General features: G+C 47.6%; 6 protein-coding genes across 6 annotated transcripts; 4 read left to right on the forward strand and 2 right to left on the reverse strand.

The window, feature by feature from the left end:
* Window positions 1–965: 965 nt before the first annotated feature.
* Window positions 966–1,586, reverse strand: N7509_007727 (uncharacterized protein; the record flags this gene model as incomplete). The annotated part of the gene is made up of 1 exon (XM_056632364.1): window positions 966–1,586. One exon carries the CDS (start codon window positions 1,584–1,586, stop codon window positions 966–968), a length of 621 nt encoding a protein of 206 aa, XP_056487915.1.
* A 2,404-nt stretch (window positions 1,587–3,990) lies between these two features.
* On the forward strand, window positions 3,991–5,058 carry N7509_007728 (uncharacterized protein; the record flags this gene model as incomplete). Its single annotated transcript, XM_056632365.1, has 1 exon — window positions 3,991–5,058. The coding sequence occupies one exon, from the start codon at window positions 3,991–3,993 to the stop codon at window positions 5,056–5,058; it is 1,068 nt and encodes a 355-aa protein (XP_056487916.1).
* Window positions 5,059–5,684: 626 nt separating this feature from the next.
* Window positions 5,685–5,956, forward strand: N7509_007729 (uncharacterized protein; the record flags this gene model as incomplete). The annotated part of the gene is made up of 2 exons (XM_056632366.1): window positions 5,685–5,837; window positions 5,864–5,956. The coding sequence occupies 2 exons, from the start codon at window positions 5,685–5,687 to the stop codon at window positions 5,954–5,956; spliced, it is 246 nt and encodes an 81-aa protein (XP_056487917.1).
* Window positions 5,957–6,243: 287 nt separating this feature from the next.
* On the forward strand, window positions 6,244–6,598 carry N7509_007730 (uncharacterized protein; the record flags this gene model as incomplete). The annotated part of the gene is made up of 2 exons (XM_056632367.1): window positions 6,244–6,280; window positions 6,306–6,598. 2 exons carry the CDS (start codon window positions 6,244–6,246, stop codon window positions 6,596–6,598), a joined length of 330 nt encoding a protein of 109 aa, XP_056487918.1.
* A 3,169-nt stretch (window positions 6,599–9,767) lies between these two features.
* N7509_007731 (PaaI family thioesterase) lies at window positions 9,768–10,457 on the forward strand (the record flags this gene model as incomplete). The annotated part of the gene is made up of 1 exon (XM_056632368.1): window positions 9,768–10,457. The coding sequence occupies one exon, from the start codon at window positions 9,768–9,770 to the stop codon at window positions 10,455–10,457; it is 690 nt and encodes a 229-aa protein (XP_056487919.1).
* Window positions 10,458–10,737: 280 nt separating this feature from the next.
* On the reverse strand, window positions 10,738–11,821 carry N7509_007732 (thioesterase family protein; the record flags this gene model as incomplete). Its single annotated transcript, XM_056632369.1, has 2 exons — window positions 10,738–11,651; window positions 11,719–11,821. 2 exons carry the CDS (start codon window positions 11,819–11,821, stop codon window positions 10,738–10,740), a joined length of 1,017 nt encoding a protein of 338 aa, XP_056487920.1.
* Window positions 11,822–11,946: the final 125 nt, after the last annotated feature.

An 11,946-nucleotide genomic window follows, 5' to 3' on the forward strand; every position in this document is an offset into this window, starting at 1 on the left:
TGCTGAAGGAGGGGAATTGGTATTCGAGACAAAATTTGAAGACAGCCATCTGCAATGCAGTCGTCTTATTTGTTGGTTTAATGATTCTGGGATGCGGAACATATGCTAGTATCGCAAGCTTGGTAGCTCTCAAATCCGATGTCTCTGGTATACGCATAGTACTGGCCATTTGAAGATTCACAGGTTCGATCGGTAGGCCATTCACTTGCTAGTGGGTATAAATGGCAATTCTACCCACCCTGGTTCAGCCAAACTGGTCTTTCCTGACCGCTGAAACCTTGGAATGAGATATCATCCGTTCTCACTCCCTTGATTTTAGCTGATTTCAAGATATAATAGTACGATTGATTTCAATATTGTCTTATTTTCTTTTGCTCTGTGTACTTTAAATAGCAGAATATATAAAGAGATTTACTAGTAGTTCAACGGGTCAGTCAAAACTTCCAGGTATGGAGTATCGCGATCCCTCAGGAAAACTATTCCTCTCACTTTTTGAAGGTGTGAGATGAAAATTCGCGATCATCGATGATAGGCACGAGTCGTCTTGATCCAGCTCAGTATAATGAGCTCTCATGTTCTTTTGGGCCGAAGTAGGAACCTTGAGATTCGTTTTCGAGGGTGTGCTCGGAGAGCTCTGGCTTCCTTCTTTCTTTTTTGGAGTCAAGCCGGTAGAACGACGGGACGTTGGCTTGCAGCCGAGGTAGCTTTTCAAAGCAGGAAGAGGTAGGTCTTCCTTGGCTTTTTTTGTCAAGACACCCAGTTTGCTGTATGGGCGAGACTCCACAAATTCTATCCATTTTTCCAAACATCTCAACAGAATTTCATGATCAACGCCAAGTATCTCGCGGTGAACCCTAGAGCATTTCGGGTTCTCACACTTCTTTCTCAACTCCTGGTTGTAGAACTCCTTCAACAGGAGTTGCTCCACGCGATGTGCATGAGGTACCAGTTTCGTTTCCAGAACTTCAAACTCGCCATGGCACTGTTTGTGCTTTGGAAAACGGTCCAGCTGGGGGGGGCTTAAGAGTATAGCCGACTTTGAAGGTTCCTGGCATTGCGAGAGGGGATATGACATATATCCATCCAGGCTTTGCATCATTGGACTTCATGTCAATAGGCTTTTGCAAAAGACAGGTGACGTCCTTAGCAACTTCGTCTGCTGCTAGTATAGACGTGTGGTAGATACTAGATGTAAGCGACGACGAGAATTGGCTAGCCAGGATTGATTTTTCTTCTTCTTCGTCTTCCTCCGATGTATCCTCTTCCTCGGTAACATTCAAATTCTTTTCGTCATCTTCATCATCCGAGTTTTGGCTTTCTCCGCTAACTGTATCATCGATTTCCAGATTGTAGTACTTTGCCAGCCCGACTATAATAGAAGCCTGGTTGGCAGTAAATTCATTCAGCCACTGTCCTATGGCGTGGGAATGATGCTTTTTGTGGTTGTTGCAAAGTTGTATAGTGGCGAGTTCCTGGAGGAATTTAAACTGGGGAACTGACTCCCTAGATGTCTCGGAAGGCCCAATGAGAATGTCAAGGTATTTTTGGACGACTAATTTGGCGTTGTTGGAAGTTTCGCGTCTCATTTCGGCCCTTGCAGGGGCTTCCAAGCTGGACAAGGTAGGCACATTGAGAGGATGGGGAGTCGGAATGGGTCCAGTCAACCAAATCTGCCAAAGGGCAAAATGTCAATACAGTGGGCTTCATGTTGATGAAGTACTGTTCCGCCAAGTCGTCAAGTTAGATATATTCCCTTTCCTAGGCAAGACCAAATCTATCAGAAATGTGATTGCTGCCAGAGAGGATAGTGAAATCTTTCGGGGATTTGAGAAGTGAGAGAGTACCTAGGTACCTGCCATGGTCGGTCTCTTTAAATGGAGTCCAGAGCCCACCCGCACCCGAGAGCTTCTATTCCAAGAAATTAAATCCCCTCACCTACGGAGTACAATGCCCCCCTCATACGTGCATAATAAGGGGGCTGGGTCAGAATCCTCCGCGTGAACAACTCCGAGCCTTTAGGGTAAGAAATATCAAGCTAATGGTCAGATCCTACCACATTTGTGGCAGGTGGGTGGCCAAAGCGAAAATTTTGAGATCGCGCGATCTCTGGTTCGCGGACTAAAGTAATACTAAACGATGGTTGCAGGTTGGAGGGGCTGCTAGTGGATGTCGTATGCATTAGTTATACGCCTAGACAGGGGTTCACAGCCGCTATAGCAAAGGTACGTTTCACTCAAGTTGGGGGCCAAGTCACGATGAAAGCCTGTATTTACTTACGCCTGTACTCCAGGCAGAACTCAAGATAATGGGTTAAATGAGAGTCATTCTATGTTATGCAAGACTACACTGGTTTTCAGCATCAGGACGTGGCGGGTATATTAAATCAGAGTTCCCCCAAGACGGATTCATGAAATGAGCCAACCTTGGAAGCCAAGTCAGCGCTCCTGCATACTACTAGTAACTTCTTGCACGGAGAACTCCGTACTACAATCTTGATTTGAGACAGCGATTTTATGCGATGACCCAATAAGAGACTGATACTTTTACGCTCAATTTACGGTAACAACAGTGTGCATAATTTATACACAAGTTTCTTGTACTTGCGCTGCGGCTGTTCCTGAAGAATGCCATCCAAAAACTAGTACCTGGAGATCCACAGATTATGCCTCACGAGTCTGAGCCGCCTTGGATATGATCCATTCAGGTACGCGCTAAGAGATTGCAATTCCCTTCATTCAGACCAACTGCACTGGCATCCTGCCACTTTCGGACATCATCAAAATCTTGATCATCCAATATTTTCACGATCGGATGATAAAGATTCAGTTGACTCGACAAAGCCTTGCTGATCTATCAAAAGTCTTCGCCATTCATACTGCCAGAGTACCTTTTCTGCTGCCATAGTTAATGCCCTCCATGAAAAACGTTCAAGCAAATAAGTCGCGGGTAGCAATCTCTATAAATTAATTGTCAATTTCTTGTTCAGTGCCAGCATCAAGTTCCAAGGTCCACGGGCTGCAGAAGGCTCGACTCAAAAATTGGACAGCTTCTCGGCGGCAATATTTGCCCTAGAACTTAAGCTTACTGAACTTGAATCTGATGCGTGTATCGTGTCACAATCACTAAACACTTGCCCGGTCTTACATTTCAAATGGCATGATCTGTATTCTGGCTGGTCGTCGCAAGCAAAATGTAGTCTGATACCAGGAGATTTATTCTGGACATTCAGCATTCCCCTCAACGATCTCCTGGAGCAAAAGATTGGAATAGTCACCGTAGGCAGCATGCTTTCATGCCTTACGCCTAAGGCTGACACAACTCCCACAGTATGACCGGGAAAATATTCCGCCGATGCGATCAGGTGACACAAGCCAGGGCTGTGTTTAGACGCCGCACCTGGCATCACGATCTCCTTTTCTTGCCATTTCGACGAGCCTCAGACGGTGGCTGACAACAGCTCCCCAGATTACAAAAAGCTTTTTCTGGAGGCAGAGGAAAGACGTAAACGGGCCGAGGAAGAAGGGAGACGAGAAAGAGAGCGCAGCCGACGGACCACTTTCGTGGAATTCGTGCGCCATTCTCATAACCTACTATCCCGACCGTTAAGAGTTGAAACACTATATCGCTCGACTACGGGGACAATACCCCTCCCCACCGGGAAATACTGCCTGACGCGACTAGAACCGTGGGCGGATTTGCCAGCCCGACAGCAAGAGATCTATAACTATGTGTGTAACTACCTTTAGCCAGCCGAGGACGCTCCAGCACGCTTGTTTGCCCCCCTGATTTCGCTTGAAGAGTTTGCGAGAGGACTCAACCTTCAGCCAATCAGTAGTGAGCAAGATCTCGAGGTCTACGAGCGCTTCGCCGTGGAGGGCCATGTTCATGATATAATTGCGGAACTATGTAAAATTGATGCTGCCCGACTCGAATTCGGACTTGGAGATGGAATCCGGTTCGGTAATCACACAAACTTTTTCAACCCAAGCGATGACAGCGAAGCAAATGCATGCCAATTATCAAGCGTACGCCTTCCAAGACCTGATCACTTCTGTATTCATCGAGTCAACGGTGACGTTAGCGCCCTTCTCAATACAAGCCACCACACAAGCTTTCTGTGGAAACCTACGCGTGAGGCTAAGGAAAATGGATTTGTGGAAAGACATGGTTAAATCAAACGAGATCCCCACGGATGATGCAGAGAAATTAAAATACAATGCAGAGCGGGTTGTCTGCTCCGCCATCGTCCAGGAGTATCATGTGATGATCCAAGAAGGACTCGAGTATTCTTATGTGACAACTGGAATTGCCCGTGTCCTCCTCCGTGTTCTCTACGACAACCTCAGCACATTGTACTACTTTCTCTGTGACCCAAACAGAGAAATTGATGGAGAAATTGACCAGACTCTCCAATATTCGAAGACCTTAATCGCCCGGGTACTGTGTCTGTGCTTGATGGCATTCCGTTCCTCTGTGCGACATCAGGAATGGAGACATGCAACGCGGTCACAGCTTCCTCTTTGGAGAATTGGTTTCGAACATACTAGGTCTCAGATTCCCAAGAAACCCTTCAAACTTACATGCACCATATATGGCTACACTGTCCTCGGAAAGGGAACCACAGCTGGACTGTGGAAAGAAGTCTCCCGCGAAGCACAGGTATACCAAATCTTACGAAAGGCTCAAGGATCGGCTGTGCCTGTTTTCCTCGGTACTATCGACTTGGCAAAAATTTACTTTCTCCATGGGGCTGGAGAGATTCGCCACCTGCTCGTCATGGGCTGGGGAGGCGAAAGTACATCGTCCATGGAACTGAAGCTGTCGCTTTTGCAGGAGATTGGCAGGTTGAATAAGGAAACACAAGCTTTGGGAATCATTCATGACGATTTCCGCCGTGAGAACATTCTTTGGAATGAAGAGGTCGGACGGGCGTTGATTATCGACTTCCACCGCTCTATGTTGAAAAAAAGTCGGCCTACTTCAAAACGATTACGAGCAGTCAAGAGACAGCCGTGTCCAGCAGCGTCAGAAGATGTAAAGCGGAAACGCGTTTTGTGAGAGGCATGTTTGCGAAATTCTCTCTCGAGAAGTCTTTCTAAGTAGACCAACCAATTCCACGGTTGCATGTACGTGATTGGTATAACTAGCCAGCCTACGTACTAAGTACACGAGGCTTCCACTGGCAGTTCTTGTTATATGCAAGTGCCAAGATGCCGAATGTTCCAAGGGGAACAACACGATGATCCAATAGAATCCTGCCATTGTTTAGCTGAAGAGTGGTCGCTCGATTCGGCGGATTCTCAACCACTTCATAGCCACCTTTGTCTCCCTAAAGCGAATCATACCCTTTTTGTGTGCTATATCAACTTACTCTGTGGTGACTCCGGTACATACGACCATAGGGTGTGGAGAACAGGGCTTCCCGTCCGCTCAGCCGCACTTAAGCCACACGCCGGCAGGTTAGTAGTATGGCGGGTGACCACATGCGAATCCCTGCTGTTGTATGTTTTTTGGTTTTATTTTCTTTAGTGTTTTCACTTACTATTTTGCTGTTTCTATTTCCGCATGGGAATATCCTTGGCAAAATCAGTGTGCGGGTTTTTGCGGGCCAGGCCCGTACCCTCAATTTGCGGCTGTGTTTCGCAATTTATTGGCGACACTTATTTACTAGGATCATAATCCGTATGGCTCATCGATTTGGGGCCCCAATCTGGAAACGGCTACGGGCCGAGACGGGGCGCTCCGTAATCTGGGATGACTCCTACATTCGCGCTGCGCTAACATTAACCAAATTAATCAACACCGAACACACTTTAACTCCCAAGACACTGGGGAGAGTAGGTATGCTCCCAAGGTCAAACAGATCCCTAAAATCAGACATTCCTCTGAATACGCTGTGATGATCGACATCGAGGTTGAATACGCTCTTAAGGCGTACTGCGCTCCTAAAGCTTAATACGCCCTTAAGGCTTACCACGCTCCGATGGTCGACATCTAGATTTTGAATACGCTCTCCAGCTGATAATCAACATCCAGAGGTTGCATAGGCTCTATGGGCATAATACGCCCTAATGATCGACATCTAGAAGCAGTGCCATGATTGTAGATATAAAACAACTTTCATATCTCAGTCGAGAGTATTCCTCCATCCACCAAGGCCAAACAGTTCCCAATATCATCAAAATCATCCTTTCGATCTTATATTCAAGAAAACAGTTCTTGCTATTTTCAAAAACTTTGAAAATGCACTATTTCGAAGCTCCTTACCGCCGTCGCTGCTGTCTGCATTCAAAGCAGTCTTGCAGTCAAGGTTTTGACCTACAGCGGTCCTGGCTGTACTGGCAACGTGCAGGATGTCGTCGTCGATGGTGGTGCAGCCTGCGATGGCTCAGTCCAACCATTCCAGTCTTATAAGGAAAACGGATGGGGAAAGAGTAACGGGCAGAGAATTGCGTTCTACAGCGAGCCCGGATGCACTACGCAGTCATTTATATATGACACGTACTCTTACAATGGAGATTATTTCCACTCAGGCCAATGCTACGATATCGACGGCCATTCGCCTGTGCACGTCGCTCAGGGTATGAAGCTCTATTAGCAAGGTATGTTGGTGTTTCTGCTCCATAAAGTAACTGAAATACGTATTTATTGGTCTTTTGAAAATAGGCATCGCGCGGCTCAACTCGTCACCCACCCCACGTCTGTAGCCCTCGAATACGAACGTAATAAAGAGGCGAACAAACCGATTGGAACGAGCGTGGCAGACGAACGGGAGTGATTTCTATAGATTACTCGGTAGTAGATGGGCGGAGAGGCAGGAGAAACTGGGGATATGTATGTAGGCCTGTTGGAAGTCCCATTCCTTTGTCTTCCAAAGTAGGTTCTAGCACACACGGCTCTTTCATGTCAAATAGCTACGTCTAGCAGGTCCCTGCTATAGTAATTATTTCGAGGTGCTTAGAGCCTTATTTATACATTATCTGATCTGCTCTTAGCTGCTCGGTGAGTCTGCTCGGTGAGTCTGATTCTGAGCGTCCTCATTAAAACGGCTGCGCCTAGAATAGGACACCTTGTAGGGAAAGTATGCTACGTATAGTGACCCAAGTAGAGCAAATACTTTGATTTTAGCAAATCGGAGCTAACATCCTAATCCAGAGGACAAGGATAGACATTTTGCCAGTACCAGCGCCATATGAAGTCGGCCCTTTTTTCACGATCCTTTTCAAAAGTAAGAGAGTCATGCTCCGGAATAGCTCCAGTGGCTTCATCAATCAAAGATTTTATCTCAGACAAGGCCCTGTTACACTTTAAAAAATGCTCCAGAAAGACCTTGACGACGACTGCTGGCCCATGCATTGTCTCTTTTATGGGAATCAAGTCTCCACTTCTTGAACAAGTAGTGAATGGATTGGCACCTTTGTTTAGCAGAAGTTGGGTAGCTTTTGCCAAATGTTCCGCAGTAAAAGAAAATTGCCTCTTATTTTCATAGATAATATGAAACTGGGACAGTTCTTTGGGAAGGTCCTGCCGCTCGATCCTCGCTCCGTACTTCAAAAGAAGATCAACAGCCAGTTCGTTTCGCCCCTCCAAATCTGTCGCCGTTGCGGCAAGAATTAGTGGAATACTGGACGATAATGAAATAAATTCGGTTCCAGCAACCGAGTTTGGATCAAATCCCGCCTTGAGACATTGCTCCAGGATGCCAACTTCGCATGACCGAATCGCCACTATAAAGATACTCTCGTGAAATGGATCATACGGCAAAAGTCTGCCGCCTAGGACAGGCTTCAGCAGAGTTTCCAAGACCTCTGCACTTTCACCTAGAGACTGAGCCAAGTCCAGATTGAAAGATTTTCTCATAGGAATTATGGAACCAGGCTCGGAATTCCCCACTAGAAGCCGGATGATCGGTATGAGAGCTTCTTTTGACGTTGGCGAACCATTGATAAATGACGCAAGGGCAATTTCCAAGAAATAGCCTGTTTAACCTGGAACTGTTTCTAGATCAAGCATCAATTTTAATATCTCACAGGATTTTGCCCTGATTGCCTGAAAAATAAACATTCCAGTTCCCTCACGTCCTGGGCGTGCGCCGTAATCGAGTAACGTCTTTACTATTCCAGCTTGGCCGCTCACAGTAGCAGAAAAGAGATGGTTTCTTAGCTCAAGCTTGGAGTGTTCCGAGGCCCAGCCTACGTCCAAAATGAGTTTCATCATGTCTTTATTCCCCAACTCTGTCGCAACTTTCATCAAAGCCCGCCTTGAGCTATAGTCGTTGATGAGGGAATCTAGGTCAAGGGCCCCGAGCAGAAATGCAAGCTCTTGAGGATGTCTCGTGAGTGCGTAACTGACTTCGAACAAGTAGTTATACGAAGATTGAGGCGAATCAAAAATCCAGTGATGCCTAGGGTGCGTTTTGAGCCTAGGGCCGTGATAATACAGAAATTTGACGAGTTCGATTTGATTCCTCTTTAGCGCTTCCATCAGGTACCAATTTTCCGAATCAGGGCCATTAAATTTGGGCTCTATACCCCTCGAGATGAACAACTCAAGAATTTCCAAATTTGAAGTTGCAGCAGTCGTCCATGCAGAGGTCGGATAGTCCTTGTAAGTTTCGATGTCAACTGTATGCGGATCACATCCGTGATCAAGGAGTAGCTTGACGAGAGACACATTGCGCATTTTCGTTGCAATCGCCAAAGGCTCTACTGGGAATGTTTGATTTGTCCCAGATTTTAAGCTAGCTCCGTGATCAATCAAGAGTCTAACAACTGCCTCATGCCCTCCTATTATAGCAGCTGGTAGTGGCATCCCTTTTCATACCACCCTTGTTTGACACAAGGCTGGTTGAAATCAACTCCATAGTCGATGAAAGCTTTCACGATGTTTACGTATCCGTTTCTGGCTGCAAGGGTGATTGGTTCAGACGTGCAAGTGCCACATTCACTGTGGTCTCGTATGTGAATTCCTGCTTTTAGCAATCTCTTAACAGAATCTTCTTTCCCATTTTCTGCAGACCACTGCAAGACGTGGCTCTCAAGGCCCTGTATGGTTTCCGGAGAAAATGCGTGGCGTAGATGACGGTCAAGCTCCTCAGAAACAATGGCATATAAGCGGTGATTAGTCTGAGAAAGTGCGCATAGATCAATGCAACGATAGTAACCGTCTAGGTTTGCTATTATCACGAGCAGAAGTTCTATAGGGAGACTGGCAAGGTCTGCCATAATTGATTAAGCGTGGAAGGGTACTGGAGAAAGAGAGATGCAATAAACTGCGCAAAAAACTCTCTGCTAGTCATGTACTCAGATGAGAGTAATCCACTATAAATTAACCATGGACCGCTCTGTACTCCGATCCCAAAATGGAACTTGAAACCGTTGAAAACGAATCGTTGATTCTTCCAAATCAAGCACCGCCCCCGGGACCGTTGCTGTGAATGTAAAAGCGCCATTTAAACGCCCACGGCTCATTTTGGATAAGCACGACTCTATCCATAAATAAAGAAAAAAGGTTGCTCAAACTAGGAATGCTGGCGTATATATACTCACGTGATATGATCTTCACTCACACTTCCCAATGCAGCCGGACCGAGGCTAATCTAATCGATTCGGTTCTCCCAGACCCGCGGCCAAAGTGTATGGCCCTTCGGAAAAGTGGATGAGCTTAACAGCCATTAAATCCCACCTGTATCTTCTACTCCGAGCATCTCCTCCCCAAAACCCATCCTCATATACATAATACCACCCCCACCTTAACAGATACCCGCAATGGCCGAAACAGACCCCGCCATCGCGCATTTCCGCTCTAACCCGTGGGCAAACTCACTAATCTCCTCGGCGGACTACAAGCCCATCCGAACCGACTCACGCCGAATGAAGCCCACCGGCGAAGATGGCTACTTCGCAACCACACTTGGCACATCAACTACAATCCCACACGTCCTCACGCTTCAACGCCGCGACATTTCCCTAGCCCCCTCCAAAACACCCACCTGGCTCCCCGCAACAAAACAAGAAGCCGAGGCCGCGAAGACAAACCCCACGCCGAGCGCCATGCCCGCGGATATTATAATGCTTTTTGATCTCGCGAGCCCGGGGCTCTCGGGACACCCGGATACCGTGCACGGGGGTATCGTCGCGACGCTAATCGATGAGGCGATGTCGCTTGCTGTTGGGGCTCATACGAGTGGGCCAGGGTCTGATGCTGGTGATAATGCGCGTGGGAGTATCTTTACGGCTCAGTTGGATGTTCGGTATAAGAAGCGGGTGACTAATCCTGCGTTGTTGGTTGTTAAGACGAAGGTTGTTGCGCGGGTTGGGAGGAAGTTTTGGGTTAGGGCGCAGGCTTTGCAGGAGGATGAGGAGAGTTCTGGGGGTCATCTTGAGTGGGCGAAGAGGAAGGTTCTTAAGGCTGAGGCTATGGCTTTTTGGATCCTTACGCCGGATGAGAAGCTTTGAGTGGCTTCAAGCTTATCTGTTGTAAATAGATATTTAGGTTTTTTGTACATTAGACCATTGCCGTGGGGGTTTAACTTTACATCCACGTTATAACCTTGGAAATCTTGGAAGACATGGATGTTGAGCGATCAGGACTGTACATACTGAAAAGATACCATGAACTACTATACTGGCTATCACGAGATAGCTTATGTCTTTCCCACCAGATTGAATGTTTAGTAGTATGTACTTTGATCTATGAGACTCGCCTATATACATCTATCCATCAGAAAACCGAAGTCTACAACTTCTCCAACTTCCTCGTCCCAATATTCCGACTAGCACTAACAACAAGACCAACCTGAGTACTCAACGCAATAACCTCCCCATTCTGATCAAGCACCGTAACATCCAAATCCGTCCTCCCATCCCTAACAACCTTAGTCACAATCCTCGAATAAAGCCACTCCACCCCCTCAGCCGGCAAATGTTTCTTCATATCAACATTCAGCGTAACAGTCGGATACCAAAACTTCGCCTTCCCCTCAGAAACCTTCTCCCCCTTCGCCTTAGCCTCTGCCTCCGCAGAAACAGTATCAAACCCATCCAACGCCATGGGAAACATATCAATCAAATAAGGAATAGCCGCATCCGTCCACCGTCCCTTAACATCCCCACCAGGCTGAAATCTCGCCCACTGATCGATAGCCATACTCCCCGATCTGACCTGCTGCGTCTTACCCTTACCGGGGCCATAAAGCTCCAATTGCGCCGCCGCCTTTCGGAATTCAGGATAAGGCGGTTCAAGCTTGACCCAGTCGCCATCTTTACCGTTTGCCAAAGCTGCAAAGTCGATTTGACCCCTAGGTCCAGATCCGGATGGCGCAGAGGGCTGGGGGGTCCAACCTGTTGGCGCGCTGATGCCAACCTCGGCACTGGGCGGGCTGACGGTGATGTAGCCGGCTACTTTGATTTCTAGGGTGTCTGGTTTCTTTTCAGAGGGTTGGAGGAGTTTCACGTGGATTGTGCTTGTTCGGGCGCCGATTTTGACGTCTTCGACTTCCATTACTGCAGGCCCGGCGGCTGTGCGGCGGAGGAAGGATAATTGGAGGGAAATTGGGGAGGCGGGTGTGTCATATTGGCCTGGGTGCGCGTGGGCGAAGTGGACAAGTGCTAGTCGGTATAGAACGGAGGTTGTGTAGCCGCCATGGGGAACTGCATTTGGTTTGTTCTGGTTAGTGATGCTGCCGCGGCGACGGGTTTCGTGGGGTGGGTGAGATACCAGCTCCGATGCACCACTCCGTGCGCAGGTTGGCGCTGTATTTGTTCGCGCCTTCTGGCGTGACGCGAATCGCGTCTTCGAAGGAGGCGTTGACGGGTGACATGGTGTAGAGTGTGATGGGTATGAGGTGAGAAATGAGAAATTAAAGAGAGAGCTACTCGGTACTCTCGATGTATACTTGTACTCCGCAGGCACTCGGTGAACCTCGGCCCAAGGCCCTTTTCCCCA

Source organism: Penicillium cosmopolitanum (assembly GCF_028827165.1).
Source record: "Penicillium cosmopolitanum strain IBT 29677 chromosome Unknown utg000008l:1.0-4398992.0:1.0-4402845.0, whole genome shotgun sequence".
NCBI lineage: Eukaryota > Fungi > Ascomycota > Eurotiomycetes > Eurotiales > Aspergillaceae > Penicillium > Penicillium cosmopolitanum.